The 17,205-nt window shown below is 39.5% G+C and overlaps 1 protein-coding gene across 6 annotated transcripts in view; it reads right to left on the minus strand.

The window, feature by feature from the left end:
• Positions 1 to 3,413: 3,413 nt before the first annotated feature.
• LIMS1 (LIM zinc finger domain containing 1) overlaps positions 3,414 to 17,205 on the minus strand; it is a 69,702-nt gene continuing 55,910 nt past the window's right edge. For 4 of the 6 annotated variants that reach the window (XM_069004973.1, XM_069004981.1, XM_069004954.1 and 1 more), the window contains exons 3-11: positions 14,789 to 14,855; positions 12,600 to 12,720; positions 11,598 to 11,747; positions 10,261 to 10,411; positions 9,366 to 9,458; positions 7,917 to 7,965; positions 5,733 to 5,808; positions 5,288 to 5,479; positions 4,823 to 4,907 (exon numbers count right to left, since the gene is read on the minus strand). In XM_069004973.1, coding sequence (XP_068861074.1) covers positions 5,332 to 5,479; positions 5,733 to 5,808; positions 7,917 to 7,965; positions 9,366 to 9,458; positions 10,261 to 10,411; positions 11,598 to 11,747; positions 12,600 to 12,720; positions 14,789 to 14,855 — 855 coding nt within the window. In that variant the 3' untranslated portion in view covers positions 4,823 to 4,907; positions 5,288 to 5,331. Of the gene's footprint in view, positions 4,908 to 5,287; positions 5,480 to 5,732; positions 5,809 to 7,916; positions 7,966 to 9,365; positions 9,459 to 10,260; positions 10,412 to 11,597; positions 11,748 to 12,599; positions 12,721 to 14,788; positions 14,856 to 17,205 lie in introns of all 6 variants that reach the window. The other 2 variants (XM_069004963.1, XM_069004945.1) reach the window with 1 other exon arrangement.

A 17,205-nucleotide genomic window follows, 5' to 3' on the forward strand; every position in this document is an offset into this window, starting at 1 on the left:
GTTCCCGCTCAGCCGTGCGGCGCGCGCAGCCCCGGCGGGGGCCCGGCCCCCGCCCCCATATCAACGGCCGCGGGGCGGGGCCTGGCCGGGCCCGCGCATGCGCATGGGGATGGGGGGAGCCGGGGTACAGAAATCTGTCCTAGAAAATTGTTCTCGAGAAACTAAGTTGTAGCATTTTCTCACCGAAAACTATAATAAACTCACCTCAGTAATATATAACTCTATACCGGTGATAATGTATTTATCACCTAAATAATACGCTCTATATATGTGTATATATATATACACGTATATATATAACAAATTTTTATCTAAAGCTAAGTAACACTTCTGGCGCTGTTGGAGCAAGTCCAGAGGAGAGACACGAAGCTGACAGGAGGACTGGGACGTCTCCCCTACGAAGACAGGGTGAGGAAGTTGGGGCTGTAGAGTTTGGAGAAGGTTGTGTGGGGGACCTCAGCAACCTTCCAGTATCTCAGGGGGCCTGCAGGGAAGCAGGAGAGGGACTCTGTCAGGAACTGCAGTGATAGGACTAGGAGTAATGGGTATAATTAAAAGAGGAGCAATTTAGATTAGATAGAAGGAAGAAATTCTTCACTGTGATGGTAGTGAGGCACTGGCACATGTTGCCCACAGGGGTTGTGGATGCCCCATACCTGGCAGTTTTCAAGGCTGGGTTGCATGGAGCTCTGAGCAACCTGGCCTAGTGGGAAGTGTGTCCCATGGCAGGGGCTTGGGACTAGATCTTTAAGTTCCCTTCCAACCCATAGCATTCTGTGATTCTATACTTTGTGGTTCAGAGCAACAATAAATTTAATCCATAAGCATAAAGGCCTTCTTACTGAGATGCAATGCTCTAGAAAATGAGTCTCCAAATACTGTAGCAGCTGTGGTGACAAACCTTTTTTTCCAGGCACTGTGAATAGTATAATTAAACAATTAAGCTCTAAAGCACAGCTGGGAACATGGCCTAAAAGATGGACCAGCAACCCTCAAGGCAGGACAGATTTGCAAGTTGTAGTTGTACGGGTTTGGTGGCTTGAGGATGGTAGCCCTGTGGTGAAATTCCTAGCAGGAAGCCTCAGACTGTACTCACTGGAATTGGCCATCTTTCCTGCCAGTTCAGATGCTTTGGTCAAAATGAGGCCAGTGGGCCATGTCTCTGAAGAAGTGTAATTAAAAATTTCTCCAGTTCTCAATCTCAAACAACCCATTGACAGTCACAGGATTCCTGCTATGCCTAAAATATACTGATAGCCCCACAGCTCTTGCCCTCTTTGCAGGAAAAATAAGGAAACATAGCCAACTTTTTCTTTTAAGACCAGCAACAGCCATGTAGGATCTTGACTGAAAGAATTAATCCTTCTTTTATTCTTTCTTCTATTAATGGTGATTTATTTAGACTTTGGATTTAATTCTACAAAAAAAATCTTTTTTTTTTCTCTGTACTTTTTAATGGTGTGCCTGCAGCTGGGATTACCAAACAATTTGTTATCTGCACCTGCCAAGCTAAGTAATAGAAGTGTTGGTGCTGGTGCAGAGGAGAACACTGGAGTTTACTCAGCTCATTGGAGAATATTACTGCCCTTCAGCTGATGGGGAGGCATGGGAAACTGCCTTCATATAGACCAGGTCCAGTACTTTGGCAGTGGTCACTGTCTCACCCATTGCTGTGGAAGTGGCACCCCCTGTGTTGTCCCTGGTGGTCGCAGCACCGGGCAGGACAGCACTGACTTGAGAGCTGGCCCTGCAACGTGGCTGTCCATTGGAATTGAGCACAGGACGTGCCACGGCCCGCAGCACAGAGGCTTTAGGCTCAGCTCTTCCCCCTACAGCGACATCCATTGGGCTTTCTGGAGTGCTCCCTACTGTTAGCCTAAGCAGGCTTTCTAAAGGAGTCTCTCTTGCCCATGCATAATTGATCTGTGCAGCAGAAAGGGCAAAGCTTCTGAGGCATCCGTTCCCAAATCCCAGGCTCACGGACTCCTTGACAGACCTTACAGGGGTCCTGGGTTGAAAAACAGTACTAGACTCTGCCTCTTTCAGGAAAGCATGTGCAGCTATGCAAAGTATTTATAATACTGTTGGGCCAGGAGGTGAGCTTCAACACCAGACGTGTAATTGTGTAGGCTGCCTAATTTCTAGCTTGCTCCTTGGCTCTGCTTTGTAACTGCTTTTAATTAATCCTGTTCATGACAAAGTCCAGGGGTATTATACCAATGACAGTTCATGCCAAAGACAGCTCCCAAGAGAGCAATATGGATTTGGGGAGCTCTCCACTTGAGCTAGGACTCCAGTAATAGTATTTTCACCATGAGGGTGGTGAAGCACTGGAACGTACTGTCCACAAAGGCCTGTGAAATCTCCTTGCATGGTGATGTTCGCAGTTTGGCCAAGCAAGACCTTCTGCACTGATGCAACTCTGAAGTTAGACCCACTCTGAGCAGATGGCTGGGCTGATCTCTAGTGGTCCCTTCCAACCAACATTTTTTCATGCTTCACCAGGCTTTGAACCCTCAAGTACCCCCAGATGCTTTCCAGTGTCACATCATGAGATCTGACATACAAGCACTAGAGTTCATGGAACAGAAGGTGCTGCCTTGGTGAACTGCAGCACAGTGATCGCCATCAGGAACTTGGAAATGGAAAAACCCAGCCTGTGTCAGGCCCCAAGGGCCACCAGAGTGAAGGGGAAATCCGAGGCCACTGTGCTGCAGAAGGACGTAGCCCTAAGCAATGTGGATGTGAGCCATTTAGCCTTGGGTCTAGTGACCCTTCCCAACTCTGAGCAATAAGGCTGGGCACACACAGGCTGAAGGAAGAGATGTACAGTCAGTGTACCATGAAAAACCTAGAAGTCAGTTATAACTTCAGGAGGAAGCAAGAATCCAGCACAGTCCAGAATTTCAACTTAACTACTGTGGTAGTTAAGTAAACCATTTTTGAGGGGCATTTTAAGCTTTTGTAGTCTTCAACAAAGGGACTATATTTATGAATCTTAGAGCAATCAATAATTATGTAGGATAAAAGAGTCAAAAAATACCCTACCTAGCAGTAAACTGGAAGTTTGGGGTGACAGTTTCATTACAGTGAAAACAGGAGAGAAAAAGTTAACAGGAGGGTGTATGTTTTACACTCAGACAAGATACTTTCTTTAGGAAAACCTAGTGACTGTGCCAATTCAGAAAATATCCAGAAGAATCAATCTGTTCTTTATGAAACAAACTGTGATTTCTTTTATGAACCTTAGAACTACCTACAGACATAGGCCTTTAGGAAAGGCATATGTCTTCTTTAAATCAAGATAATAAGGAAGTATTTACATAGTCACAGGTAAAAGCTCAGGGAACTAAGAGAGTCTTACTGCTTTCCCACCCATCTCAAGCATTTATTTCAGAGAGGCAATATGAGGTTTAATAACATGGCCTTTATTGATGACACAGGAAAGCAGATGTTTTAAAGTAACTAATTTTTCATTAACAAGAAAGAAAATTTTAGTTCCTGTTATGTAATTACATAGAATCTGTTTAAGTCACTAAAGTACAAAAATAAAAAAAAGTTTGCATACTTCGTACCATCAAGAAGACCTAAGTAGCTGTATTTTCTATAAGAAAGGGGAAAATAAAACAAATTTGCATGGACAGAACTCAATAGTATAAAACAATTAAATGTATGTTATAAAGAATTTTGATTAGTTGTAAGCTCAGTCCTTGAGGATGGCTAAAGAAGTAGATCCTAGCAGGATCAAACCTTGCATATTTACACTCAGAGGTGTAAAAGTAGTATTGCCAGTTAATTGAAATATGCATTTTCAGTATTGTTCTGAAAATCAATGAAGTCTAGAAGCTAAATTTTAAATGTAGATGTTCACATTTCAAATAAAATGCTTCTTGCATCCTGTATAATTAAGGCAAAGTATGTTATCTTCTGAAAATACCTTCTATATAGTTTCTGCATAAAAATATGAAATAAAAAATAAAACTATATATATTTAATGGTACACTGGTATGTATGGTCCAGCAGAATAAGGCACAAAAAGTAAATAAAATGCAAAAGCATATATAGATGTTAATATGTTATTTTAAGTGGAATATAGCAAAATTCAAGTAGTTCTGAGTATGCTCATTTCTTGCAATAGGAATACATTTTTATATAAGTATCTCATGCTAAGCCTGATGTAGAAACATTCATCATGGAAGCATAATCTATCAGAAGTATGTCATTTGTACAGTGGCTGTATTTAGAAATCTGATCGTTTTCAAACCATCTGAAACAAGGCTCCTTAATGAGATGACTGGGCCTGAAATACAAGTGTGAATTTTTCCATGAGGCACAGTATACTGGTTTCCTGCCCTTGAGCCAGGCAAGTTTTGTCTGCATGCTTAATACGAAGGTTAATATTTTCACTAACATAAATGACATTACACATCCCTAAAGTTGGGCACATTTGCCAAGTTTTTTTTCACAGGTGGTGTTCACAAGCAAATTTTCTCTCTCTGAAAAGTTCTGCAGAGAGTCAGTGTACAGAATAGGCCACCTGAATCAGCACAATGGCATTATTGGTCAGAAACCTTTCAGGTCAGCTGGTATTTGTTTTGGAAGTACAGTTTGTCAACAACTAAGCATACATGTGTAGAGAACAGAGAATCTTAATGTATTTTGGGTTGATAGAAGGCATACATCAGCATTTATTGTCTGACTACAGCCTCAAAGCAGCAACTCTCCTCTCCAGCCCCCCACCAAGTAATATCTATAAGATTTTCACAAAGGAAGAGGAGAGTAGATGATGTCTTTACTTCCTTCCCAAAGTTTCAGCTAATTTCTTCAGTCTTTTCTTCAGCTCTAAAGGAAACTTCTCGTAACACTTTTTGCAGACAGGCTTCATATCAAACTCAACAAATTTATTCCTAAGACAACAAAGAAAAAAGACAAAGTTTTAGCAGATGAGATAGTGAAAAAGAATTTTAAAAAAAATCTCCTATTACATGCACACAAGCAAAAAATTAACCCCCCAATGTATACATAGACATTAAGTTACTTTTACAAGGGTATATACACTGTAGACAGTGATTACAATACCCTGTTTGAATGTTACATAGATTTTACACCCAAATGCCCATATTTATTAACCATGTAATTTAGAAAGCCTTTCAAACTTAATTGTAGACTAAACATAAGATAATGGAAAAACGAGTTAATATTTTAAGTTGCAGTTGTGTGAAAGATGTTTTGGTTTTGACTGCCGTTAAGTTCATGCAAAGTGCAAAAAAGCATCCTTCGGACTAACCAAAGAAGAAGGAAGCAGAGGTGGCGGTGAAAAGGAAAAGAAGTTTACAAACAGATTGGCTTTTTCTTTTTCTGCTTCTCTTTATCCTTTGCTTCACGTTCCCGTTTGGCAAGTCGTCGCTTAAATTCATCTGGCATTTTCTCATAACAATGTTTGCAGACAGGTTTTAGATCAATTTCAACAAACTTATCCCTTTAGAGTTAAATGAGAAAAAATAAAGGATGGAAAAGGAGAAGAGTTAGGAAGACTAACTGAAGGAAGACCTGAAGAGATAGCTGAAAGAGACATAAAGTATTAAGTGGAGCAAGAGGAAGAGAGAGGCTCTTATTTCCTCAATGCTGCTTACATGTTTTTCATACAGTAACAGCTATGCTATAGCAACATCTACGCTTTGAAGAGAACCACTGACTTGTTTTGAAGACATCACACTTATCCATAAACTTACTTGAGGGTGAGCTTAGTGTTGCAAGTTGAACAAGCGAAACAGTTCACACACCATGCCTTATTCAGAGCAGACACAACTAGGGAGGATGGGAAAAAAGAAATCATTAGCATTATCAATTAAAAAAAAGTGATTACAAAAATTTTAATCTTACATATTCATGAGGTGTGAAGAACAGTCATTGCTTCTTGTATCAAGTATTAAAGACCGTAACAATAACATGGCCAAACTAGCGAGGCACATTTTAGAGTGTAATGAAGCAGGACTGTGAAGCATTGATACAGCTGTCTGTGAGGCAAGACCAGCTTAACCTATTTCTGCCTCCTATTTTTTGCTTCCACTTTATCTCATACCCAGCTTATCTCAGGCTGTGAGGCCAGGTTCCAACTTAATCAGGAAATGCTTCCAGCTGAAGAGCAATCCAGCAAAATTATGTTTATGTTTTCATTCAGTTTCTTTTCTCAGATCCAGTTCAGACTGCACTGCAATCAACAGTTGCACTTGCTCAGCTGAAGAAAATAATGTGAAGCCAGCAGCCAGGACACTGCTGGTAAATCAGCACTACCAAGGTGAAAAAAACTACGGACTCTTTTTATTCTTTGCTCTGCAGAGAAAGTAACTATTTTCTATTTGTTCTGTAGGTAAATCCAATTCCTGTTCTTCCTCTCAGTACAGCTTTCCAGTTTTCCCTGGCAAAATTTTCCTAAGTTAGAGAATGTGGGACAATATTTTTCTTATAATGTTTTTCTTGTTCGATTTCTCAATGTTTTTCTCACAGTATTTTGTCAACAACAAGGAGAACCAAAGCATTGTCATGCAGAGGAACGGTTTTTCCTGCACTATGGGGCAAGCATGTCCACAGATACATAGTTATTCCATTACTGTCCAGAATAATACTAGACAGATGAAAGTCTTTGCTCCCAAGCAACCCTAGGAATGCAGTCATAGGCACCCTTCTGAAAAACTGTTGCCACAGATATTTGTTTCACCAGACAGAACAATACTGGATACCAAATTTGTGACAGCTGACTCAAATTTGTGTGCAGAAATGAAAGAAGCAATGTAATTGAAGACATACACTGAAAATAAAGAAAATTAGTGTATACTATATTCTGTTCAGTTCAGAGACCAAAACTTACAATATGGGTGTCAGATTATATGGTGAAAGATTAGGATCATATAGAGATGTAGTTATCAGGAAAGTTGCGGTTCTGCTCATTCCAGTAGAATTTTACCGAAAATGAGAACTCTTTCCTCTAGAGCATTTTGGATTGTTATTTTGGAGGTATAGCGCAGTCCAGAAAACATGGAGAAAGCACATCTACGGAATGTATGTCTTACCCTGGAGTTACATGACCATAAAATAGTTCATGTCTCTTTTTGAATGTTCAGAGCTTCCTCCTACTTTGCTAATGGCTTTGGCTTAGATGAGGCTAACATAGTATTTACTTTGGATAGGGTAAATAGGCACATAACGTCACATTATTTCAAGTAGAATAGTTTGCTTTTGGCATTTTATCAGAGCTAGTTATCAAAAAAAATCCCTCAAAACCACCCCTTTCTCCCAAAAACCCCAATCAAACAATAACAAAACAAACAAATTACTTGCAGTTCTGCCTTTACAGGCCATATATTTCCAAGTATGATCATTCCTGGTTTTGTGACATTATCTATAAGCCTAGATTTCCAAAAGACAGGTGCCTGCAATAGGTAAATATCTCCAGGATTCAAACAGACATAATGGGAACAAGGCATTTTAAAAAAATTCCTAACAGTGCCCACCTATGTCTTTCAGTATCTAAATATTTTTTTGAATTTGGCTCATGATCCACAAATTAATTTGTGGAGATGCTTGTATGCTCATTCTCACCCTTGCATGTGTTCTTTTTTGAAGATGGTATGGCAGGAAGCCACTTCTGAGCATCTTCCAGCATCCCTTGACTTTGCATGTCACTAAAAGGGGTTTCACAGTTCTCTTTGGCCATGGGATGATCTTCTACCATCATGAAATCATGTAAGGTTTTCCTGCCACTTGGTCTCTGACTAATTGGCTCTAATTGAATTTCTGGTCAAGAGAACGTCTGTTTTTGTTTTAATGAAAACAGGACTGTTTCCCCCTTATTTTCACTTTTAAAGAGAACTTCCATCAAAAAGGAACATTAAGGAAACAGTTAGAAAAGTGCTTACCATCTCCTTCAATCACACGGTTGCAATGGAAACAAACATCACCAAATAGCTGAAGAGGAAAGAGAAACAATAAATTTTTAATATAATTATTTTATTGAGGGTAACTTCTCGAACTAGCAAAATAACTATATTTCAGCTGATGGGCACAATCGCTTTCCTGTTTATTCCAGTGCAATAAAGAGAACGCTGGCAAGTCCGGTTTGGTTTTCCAAGTGCATTTTGCATCATCTCATCACAAAAAGTCTTGATAATATTAAAGCTGAAAACATTTATTTAACTTTGATTCTCTGTAAGTACAATTTTGTTTTGTTTTGTTTCAAGATTTCTCTAATCCTGAAGGCTTAAAATACAGCAGTTGGTGTCATATACATGTTACTAACCAAAAAAAGTAACATTTGGACTTACATGCATGACTAAAACAATGTATTGCTGTAACAGTAAGAAAATTTTATCTTTATTAAAAAAAAGAAGAAAGGAAAATTTAGGACAAAAATATTAATTCTTTTTCCAGGCTTAACATTTGTCCACAATATAACAAGAAGTGCCAAAAACTTCATGTATTTTTTCTTACTGTAGTAGTTAACCTAGGAAAAGACATCCACTCTACTTACAGCTCTTGTCTGGTGTATGGACTTGCCCCATTCCAGCTGCAACACTTACTATGAACGTCACAGCATTTACAGTCTGCAAGTATGCCAGCACCAATCATCTGCCATTCTTCACTAATGACTAATTAAGAATCCATCTGTAATTAGCAGATGCCTTACAACTCCCAAGTGTAAGCCCTCCTCATGTATTTATGTAAGAAAGGAGGTGAATGTGACACGACATAGGTGGCTTCCAAAGGAAAAAGGTCTATGCATCATGATGCTGGACTCCACCTCCAAGGGTGTCTGGAGAGAGGTGGTACTGTGACATGGAATTCCTACATAAATGCACGTGGTCACTAGAGGGTGTCTTCTGACAAATTTAGTCTTGGAAGTCTTCATTAAACTAATGACTGAGCAACAGCATATATCAACACACAGCGTCATAGAGCAGCAGATGCAGGGAAAACCGTATCACTCACTGGGGCTCCAACCCAGTTACTGAGTGGCAAAATCATCTTTTAACTTCTTAGGAGAGATTAGGTGTCAATAGCTGCTCTGGTCCACAGATATGTCAAAGCCATAACAGCTCTACTTAAGTACCACTAAGCTTGAAGAACAACTTGATACTGATTGTCCTAGCCGGCCTTTGTGAAATACCTGCAGCTTTCTTTTTTAATGCCACACAGATGAATAGGGAAACCTGTATAAATTAAACACAACAGAACATATACTAATTGCCATTACACCTACAGGTGCCTTTAACAAAACAGAAGAATGTCCATGGTTTTACATCTCTATCTAATAAAACCAATTTGTGAATTTACCAATTAATGCCATTTTTAAAAATATGCAACCTTACCTGATTGTAGTGGGTTTCACAGTACGCCAAGCCTTTTCTCTCATAATGACGATGGCCCAGGAATGGCTTTTCACATTTTGCACAAACAAAATGCTACAAAGAAAATTACACTGCATTTTTTTATCTTTTGGAAGTAACGTTATTTTTTCTAGAAAGCAAACTAACCACATCCACTACTTGAACACGGCTGAAGTCTACTGAGCCATCTTGAAAAGCAGAGTTAAAACTTTTGTTTCTACATTTAGACCATTAAAATAATATTTCTTTTAACGTCTTCAGCATTTCAATCCAAAAGTTACAAAAAAACCCCCAAGCAATGGATTCTCATTTTTTATCAATGAACAGAATTAAGAATTACTAAATAATCTGCATTATCATTACACCCTTGTGAAGGAAGCATTTCCTAGAGGAGACTTTCAAAACAACAAAAGAAATAAACAATTTATCTAATTAAAATGGAAGATGTGGAACTAAATGTTGTACGTGGCCTTGAAACATGAACTCTTGTGAACTGTTAAAGAAATATGTACATGGCAGATGACTATGGAAGACCTAAGGGTATTATGATGCTTAGTAACATGGTTGCTACAGATGTGATTGCCTTTCCACATTTACTGCTTTGAGCTCTGAAACTTTCTTTTGTAAGGACCTTGTCCTGCTTCCTTTGATTACTGATTTTAGTTTCACAGTCAAAGGTCTCTGTAAGGTGGGAATTAACTCGTATTTCACAGTGGAAGACCAGCAACAATAAGGTTGAAGAGGGATTTGGAGAAGGCATTTGTAATTATTGCTGCAAACTTTGAGAATCCTTTCACTGAAATTGATGAGCAAAATCACAGATAAATATGCTAAGGTTTACGTTTGTAAGAGACATTGTATAGCATCTGATGTTTACCTCCACATGCCATTGTTTGCCCATAGCATTCACCACACGGCCTTCAATTGGTCTCCTACATGCCCCACAGATGGGGACACCCATTTTGTCATGGCAGGGTAAGCAGTAGAGTTCTCCCTTCAGCTCACGAGCATCAGCAGTAAGTTCCTTCCTGTTCAGAAGTTAATGAATTGAGAGCATGAATAAAGGCACTCAAAAATGTCAACTCTCTAGAGAGTTTCTGAAGTGAAAAAAATGTTATCATTTGCTTTAGAAATTATATTCATACTACAGTATTGCAGCAGCATCAAATATAACAGTTCAACACAGTTGAAGCCTGATCACAGTAAACTGAGGACAGGCTGCAAAGCGAGGTGCACCGAGTCTCTCTGGAAACAGCTACTGAGCTATTGTCATTCTGCTCAAGCAGCACAAATCTGTGTGTGAAAGCTGCAGATGTTTGGTTTATAGTCTGGCACTTATCACCAGATTATTTTAGATTTGCATAATTGTAACTGAAAGTAAAATGTAGTCCTCTATATCTAATTACATTTTCCTTGTATCGAACTTCAGAGAAAGAGAACTACAGACCCACATGAGCTAAGCTGATTCATTTCCCGTTGCAGAATCTTATAAACTCTACTTTTATGTAATTTGCATGGTTAGATACTGAGAACAGCTAAAACTTGAAAGTGACTGTAATCACTAATACTTTCAACTGGTTGCACTGATATAACATTCCATACAGTTATTCAAATCAGCCTTTGCTAAGGCACTGAAATAGTAGCTTCCTTTGCAGCAGAATTAAACAACTAAGAATCCATGCTATGTCCTACAATGCTCCATGCTCCCATGCTCATCCTACATCTCTGCATCAGTGCAGGATGTAGAAATGTGCAGTTTCATGGGCTGCAGCTGCAGAAGATGATAAAATGAGATGGGAAGAAGGCTTCTAAAAAAGATAGGCTTTAAAAAGAGGAAAAAGTTTGGATGCTGTTGAACTAAAAAAAAAAACCAGGCAAGATAGTAATTTAAGCAACAAAAGAGAACTGCTTCTCTTCCTCTCCCAGCAAAATAGTGAGCTGTCATTTCACTACTATAGAAATGGTATCTGTGTCGATACTTTGTATTTTGTACCGTACCACCTTGTGCTGCAGTCCAGTCTTTCTTTAGTCCCCAGCAGGTCAGCTGTTGTTTGAACCCCACTAAGCCAAAAGCAGTAACACATCTGGCCACAAGACATCCAAACCCCACCACCTCTTGTCAGTTGTACAGGATAAGTTTTCACTTTAAGATGTAAATTGATGAAACAAGTAAGCCCAGCATTTTCCTGTTTCCCTTTACAGAACTAAAGTTACCCGCAGTTTGCACAGTTGAAATGATCAGGGTGATAAGGATCATTTTTGAATATGAGAGGCTGTTCATCAATAATGGCATGACACTTCTGGCAAATGTACTTTCCCAGGCCTCTGGCTTTCTCCCTATTATGGCAAGGACGGCAGAGATGTCTGAAACAACATAAAAAAAGTGAGGTAAGTGTTGCTATCAGGTACTACAGTGAAAAATATAAACCAAAAATCTCTCAGAACCTCATTTCAATCAGTTCTTTATCAAGTCTTGTTAAAACAACTTCCTTGCTAAGGAGGGATCACCCAAGTTCAGGGTGATCATTTTATTTTCTGGCACCACAGGAGTATAATTTCTTCAGCTCAGCTGAGTTTAAACCTGTGTTGAAACACAGAAAACAAAGTTTCTTATGGATTCTCATTGCCGAATGTTTTACTTTCAAAATCTTAAACATTTAGATTGGAGGCTGGATGAGCACACAGGTCCTACTTCTGTAGATAATTCTGTATATTGTATCATACAGAAGAAGGTAATGGCCATGTAATCCACTTGTAAAACATTCTTTTGATCATAGCTGGCAAAAATATCCTACTCTGTGAAGGGTCCTACTGAACATTAGGCAATTATTATTAAATATGGTGCCAAACTAGACCAAAATTGGAGAACCAAGTTGGAAAAAGAAGGTAAACATTTTTATATATATATATATATATAAAAAAAAGGCAATGCTTCTGTATCAATGTTTTCTCTCTTATTACATATAACAATGGCCCCAAAATGTCACCGGAAAAAGAAAATGTTTGCCATGAAACTCAGTGTTGAAGTAGGTAAAATGTTAATATTTTAAGCTACTCTTAAGATTCTTGGTTTTGTGATGCACTCTTAGACCTTCTTCTCACAGAAAATACTTCAGTTACTCCATCTGAGCTGGAAAGCTTCAGGAACCAAAACTTCTCAGTCCTGCTATTAGTTCAATTTATGATCAGTTAACAGAATGAAGGGTGGAGATTTACCTGCCAGCATTCTTGACAAATCCAATATCAGCCAATACTGTTTGGCAGATATCACAGCAGAAGCACTCTGGATGCCAGCTATTGTTCATGGCTTTAATAACACGACCAATAATGAACTCACCTGTAAGAAACACAACACCAGGATGTAAAATACCATACTAGACAAAGTTAAAAGTAACCCACAAATGAATCACTACAATGACTACAACCATCATTCCTTTTCTTACCCCAGAATCTGGGGGGACACATTGCTTTCAATATCGCAGTTGTGATTCCAAACCCTGGAATTTGGATTTGTTTGTTGTTTTTTGCTATGGGTCAGAAGAAAACATCTTTGCTGATGGAGGACCTTCTGCTCCTTACATGCAAGTCCTACATGCACACTCCACCTTCTCTCTGCATTAATCCTGTTTTGGTCCCTTCACTGTTTTTACTTACGCCTTCTCAGGCTGTTAAGAAATTTATGGAGTACTTCATATAAAAAGGGCTTTCTTGTGTCCTAATCATCTTTCTCCTTCTTTCTTTAAGGATATAACAATTTTAACTTGCCATGTACATAGCAGGGGTTTCTACTCCACTAGGACCAAGCCTTGAAGATATTCTATACTCAAGGCACAATAGAACTGAACTTGGGTGGCTGTGGACCTCCTGCAAAAAAGCTCCCACGGAGTCCAAATGCACAGGTGCAGTGAAGCTGGAGAACAGTCAATCCAACACACACAACTTCTGACCTACCACAGGGAGTCTTGTCCCATAAGGCATTAAAAAAATAGCGTGAGAACTAATGTTTTGCATGCACAGTGTGACTGTACAGCACAGGCAGTGATGTCCATCACAAGCCTGATTTAGTTGTTCTCTATGCCGATGGACAGTGTAGCCAGGGGCCCTGAGCAGTGCAAAATGCGTTGGGAGCTCAGCTTCCCACTGCTGTCAGAGGCTGAGTTCTGGCTTTGGAGAAGAACAACTCCAAGAGCTGCCAAAGGGGAGCGATCAGGCAGGTAACCGATGTGGATGATAACATCCAGCATGTGACTCTGTAGCACTCCCATGAAGTCATAGCTTTTCAAGAACAAAATCCCATGGACTCCAAAAATGTCAGGAATGCTCAAGGCCTCATCGTTGACAACAGCCCCATTGTCTGTGTTTATTAAGTACAAGCAGTGGAAAAGCCCAGCTCCAGGCAGAACCTTGATGCAGTTTTAAGGGAGGTGGCAATACCAGGAGAGAGGGTAGGAGAAGGGGAAGCTGTGCCAACTGTGCAGGAGAAATCCTGGAGAGACAGGCAGCACAGCTCCTCACAAATTGCCACCAACCCATTTCTTCCTCTTCCCCTGCTTGTTCATGTCTGCAGCCTTAAATTCATATTCCATGGCATCTACTTCCCTCTTCCTTGGTGTTCAACCCCACCCCCCACACAACAAATGGCCTCACTGAGATAAGTTAAACCTTTAGCACCTTGCCAAAGGTGCCATAGAAACAAAAGGGCTTCCAAAGTAGTTTAAGGAATAATCAAATAATGACTTCCCAGCTCTGGCCCAGAAAAATGTGTCACACAGAGAAAAAAGAAAACATGCAAGTGCATGTCAGCACAGCAGACACATAAGCATTTACATCAACAGTGGCAAATAAAAAGCAGCCCTCAGTATCACGTAGGATGGACATTAGACACTGAAGCCTTAAAGGTATTTGTTTCAAAAAAATCAGCAGGGGCCCAGCTGACTATCACTTGATTATAACAATAGATGATGAAGATTGCCTCAGCTGCTGTGAAGTAGGACGGCACAGGTCGGTTACAAGAGTCAAAGCAGATGACAGTCTTGTTGCAGGGTTTCAGTTACATGAGAAGGGACAAATGTCAGCACACAGAGACGTACAGATATAAATAATCGGGAGTCATGAATGGTGTATATAATCAGGAGTTTATGAATGGTCTGCTCATTGGATCACTGGCTCAACAGCTAAACTACTTACTAAAAGAATGCAAACTTTTATTTTTCAATCCTACTGGTTTATGACCTTTAGAAAAAGCAACTCCCCAGTTACTCTGAAGTCTAGTTCATTCTGGAGGTTCAGACGCTCAGCTGAACATGAGCACCTCCCAGAGAACAGATACAAAGGCAGCACATCTTCCCCCAGTGACACTTCCATTGTGATCAGTGTGAAGTATTTCACTTTGAGTTAAAACTTACCACATTGATGGCAGCAAGGGGCAAAAAGCATTTGAAAATCATGTTCACAGTACTTCCTCCCTTCAAACTGCAAATAGAAAAAGATCTTAGTGTTAGAGGGATGAGGAACATGCACTTAACATAAATGCTGTAACACCCTGGAGTGTTTCCAGATACAATTAGGTAGTAAAACATGAGGGGCTGAAAAAAAAACCAGACCATGAGCTCCATGTGCTAGGCATCCACCCACCTTACTTCACCTATTAGTTAGCATGTAGTGTTAATAGCACACTATTTCTCCGGTACTGCTGAGAGTGTAAGGCATTTTCTGTCACCCATTTACATCACAGGAGACATCTGAAGTTTGACAGACTACTGAAACTGCAACCAAGCATGCTCTGAGCAGGAAGTTAGCTAACAAACAGTTTGGCCAGCAGGAGGTGAGAAACATTTTTCCCAAACTTATTTGAGGTCTTCCTCACTCTACATTTCCTGCCAGGATGACCCAGCATAGCGGAGGAAGTACGTATGGTGGGGGTTGGGGTAGGAAGAACACCCAGGGACAGAAATCTTTGCAATTTATGGAGCAGTACGGCCAAAACATGAAGGGAAATAAGCCTTTTCCTTCATGATGCTTATTTCATAGAATCATAAAATCATTTAGGTTGGGAAAGACCCTTAAGATAATCAAGTCCAAATATTAAGGAGCAAAGTTCATTACATCGATCAGATTAAATTGATTTTAAAGGATTTGAATTTTATCACAGCTTAGGTAAGTTCAGCTACAGTTCAAGCTCTCATAGGAAAAAAAAAAACCCATATGGAATAAAAAGATTCAACAGTACTGAATTAGTAGCTTAGCCAAAGAATATGTAAAAACATGCAGGCAAGTATGTGCTGAAATGAAGGGAAATGTTTAGATACCTTCAGGCACCATCATTATTAGACACAAATGCCAATGGGCATGTCACAACCAGGTAGACAATATTAGGTATTCTATAAAATGTTTGGATTTGAACGTCTCAGTTTAAAACAGTGGAAAAAGGAGGACAGCAGAAAACCTTGCTCTTTTCTTTTTACTGGGCCTAAGACAAAACAAAGTGAATAGCATAAAATACTACCCACAAAATAAGGTTTTGTACATGGACAGAAAATACAGAAATGTGTTTCAAGATTACCTGTTCTATACTATGAAATGACAATAATTGAATACAATATAAATATAATAAATACTCCTGCAACTGGCAGGATGGGGATCTAATGAAACATTTTTAAAGTCACTAGATATTTAAGGTTAGAAAATTCCTGTTCCCAACCTGAATTGCACCTATTAGGAACGGAAAGACATTAGCTCAGTATAGATTTTTGAAAAAGTCTCTGCCAGAAATTTATCAAGTGCTATTCCAGTGTAAAACTCTAAAACAGATTACTTTTTAATTTCAGCTTTTAAAAAAATAATAATTGAGAGGTACAGAGCTATTACTTTCTCAAGGAGTAATGGAAATTACTGGTTCATTGTGAATTGTGCTTGCTTCCTGTTGGATGAAATCCTTTTCAAACTGAAAAAAAAATGAAAGCTTCCTGTTGTGTGTAAACAGGTGGTCCAGTGGGGGGTGCTTAGGTTTGCTTAGATTTCAAAGCCACCACATGTTGACCTGGACAGACCAAACAGGTTTTCTTCCCCTCTTGTTTGTGTCAGGCAGGTTGGTTCCCATTCAGTCTTGTTTATATTTTCAACCTCTCTGCTCGTTTGTGCTGCCCTTTGTGGGTGACCCAGCAGTTATCATCAGAGAAAGCCTTGAGCTCCTGTAACAAATCTTATAGTACATAGTTTAAAAGCAAGGTCATTTCACGGTTATATGCTGAAGGTCCATGAGGTAAATGGCTCTGCATAGAACATCTCTGTGAAATAACCTCCAGCTTACCTGTATGTTTTTAGCTAACTTAAGTGGAAAGACATGCACAAAAACTGAGTCTTTAAGAGATTGTTTCTCTAAGGTAGCTTTTGGTAAAAACCCTTTTAAGAAAACACTCGAGGTACAACTGGAATAGAAACAAATCTGACCATCTGTTCTGCCATTAGTATAGGACTGTGCACAGCTACCTGTAGAGAGGCTCTACAACAGCAGCTCTAGGGAATACACACCTTCCAGGTGGTGGAGTAAAAGCAGACCAGAATTGCTACCACTTCACACCTAACAGCAAAGGATGGAGATGGTAACTCTGCTGGAATGTGCTTGTGTTAACTTTTGTTTAGACTGAGTGCATAAAAACTCGCTAAAATGATGTTACTGAGCAAATAGGAACACAAATCAAATATGCCCTACCCACAGTTTCTGTGCAACATTAGGCACACAGCTCTCAGGAATCCATACTATCATTCCTAACACAGGTTCATGAGGACATCCACAAAACTCCTGGATGCTCTGCAGACTCTA

The sequence above is a fragment of the Aphelocoma coerulescens genome, chromosome 1 (assembly GCF_041296385.1).
Source record: "Aphelocoma coerulescens isolate FSJ_1873_10779 chromosome 1, UR_Acoe_1.0, whole genome shotgun sequence".
Classification (NCBI taxonomy): domain Eukaryota; kingdom Metazoa; phylum Chordata; class Aves; order Passeriformes; family Corvidae; genus Aphelocoma; species Aphelocoma coerulescens.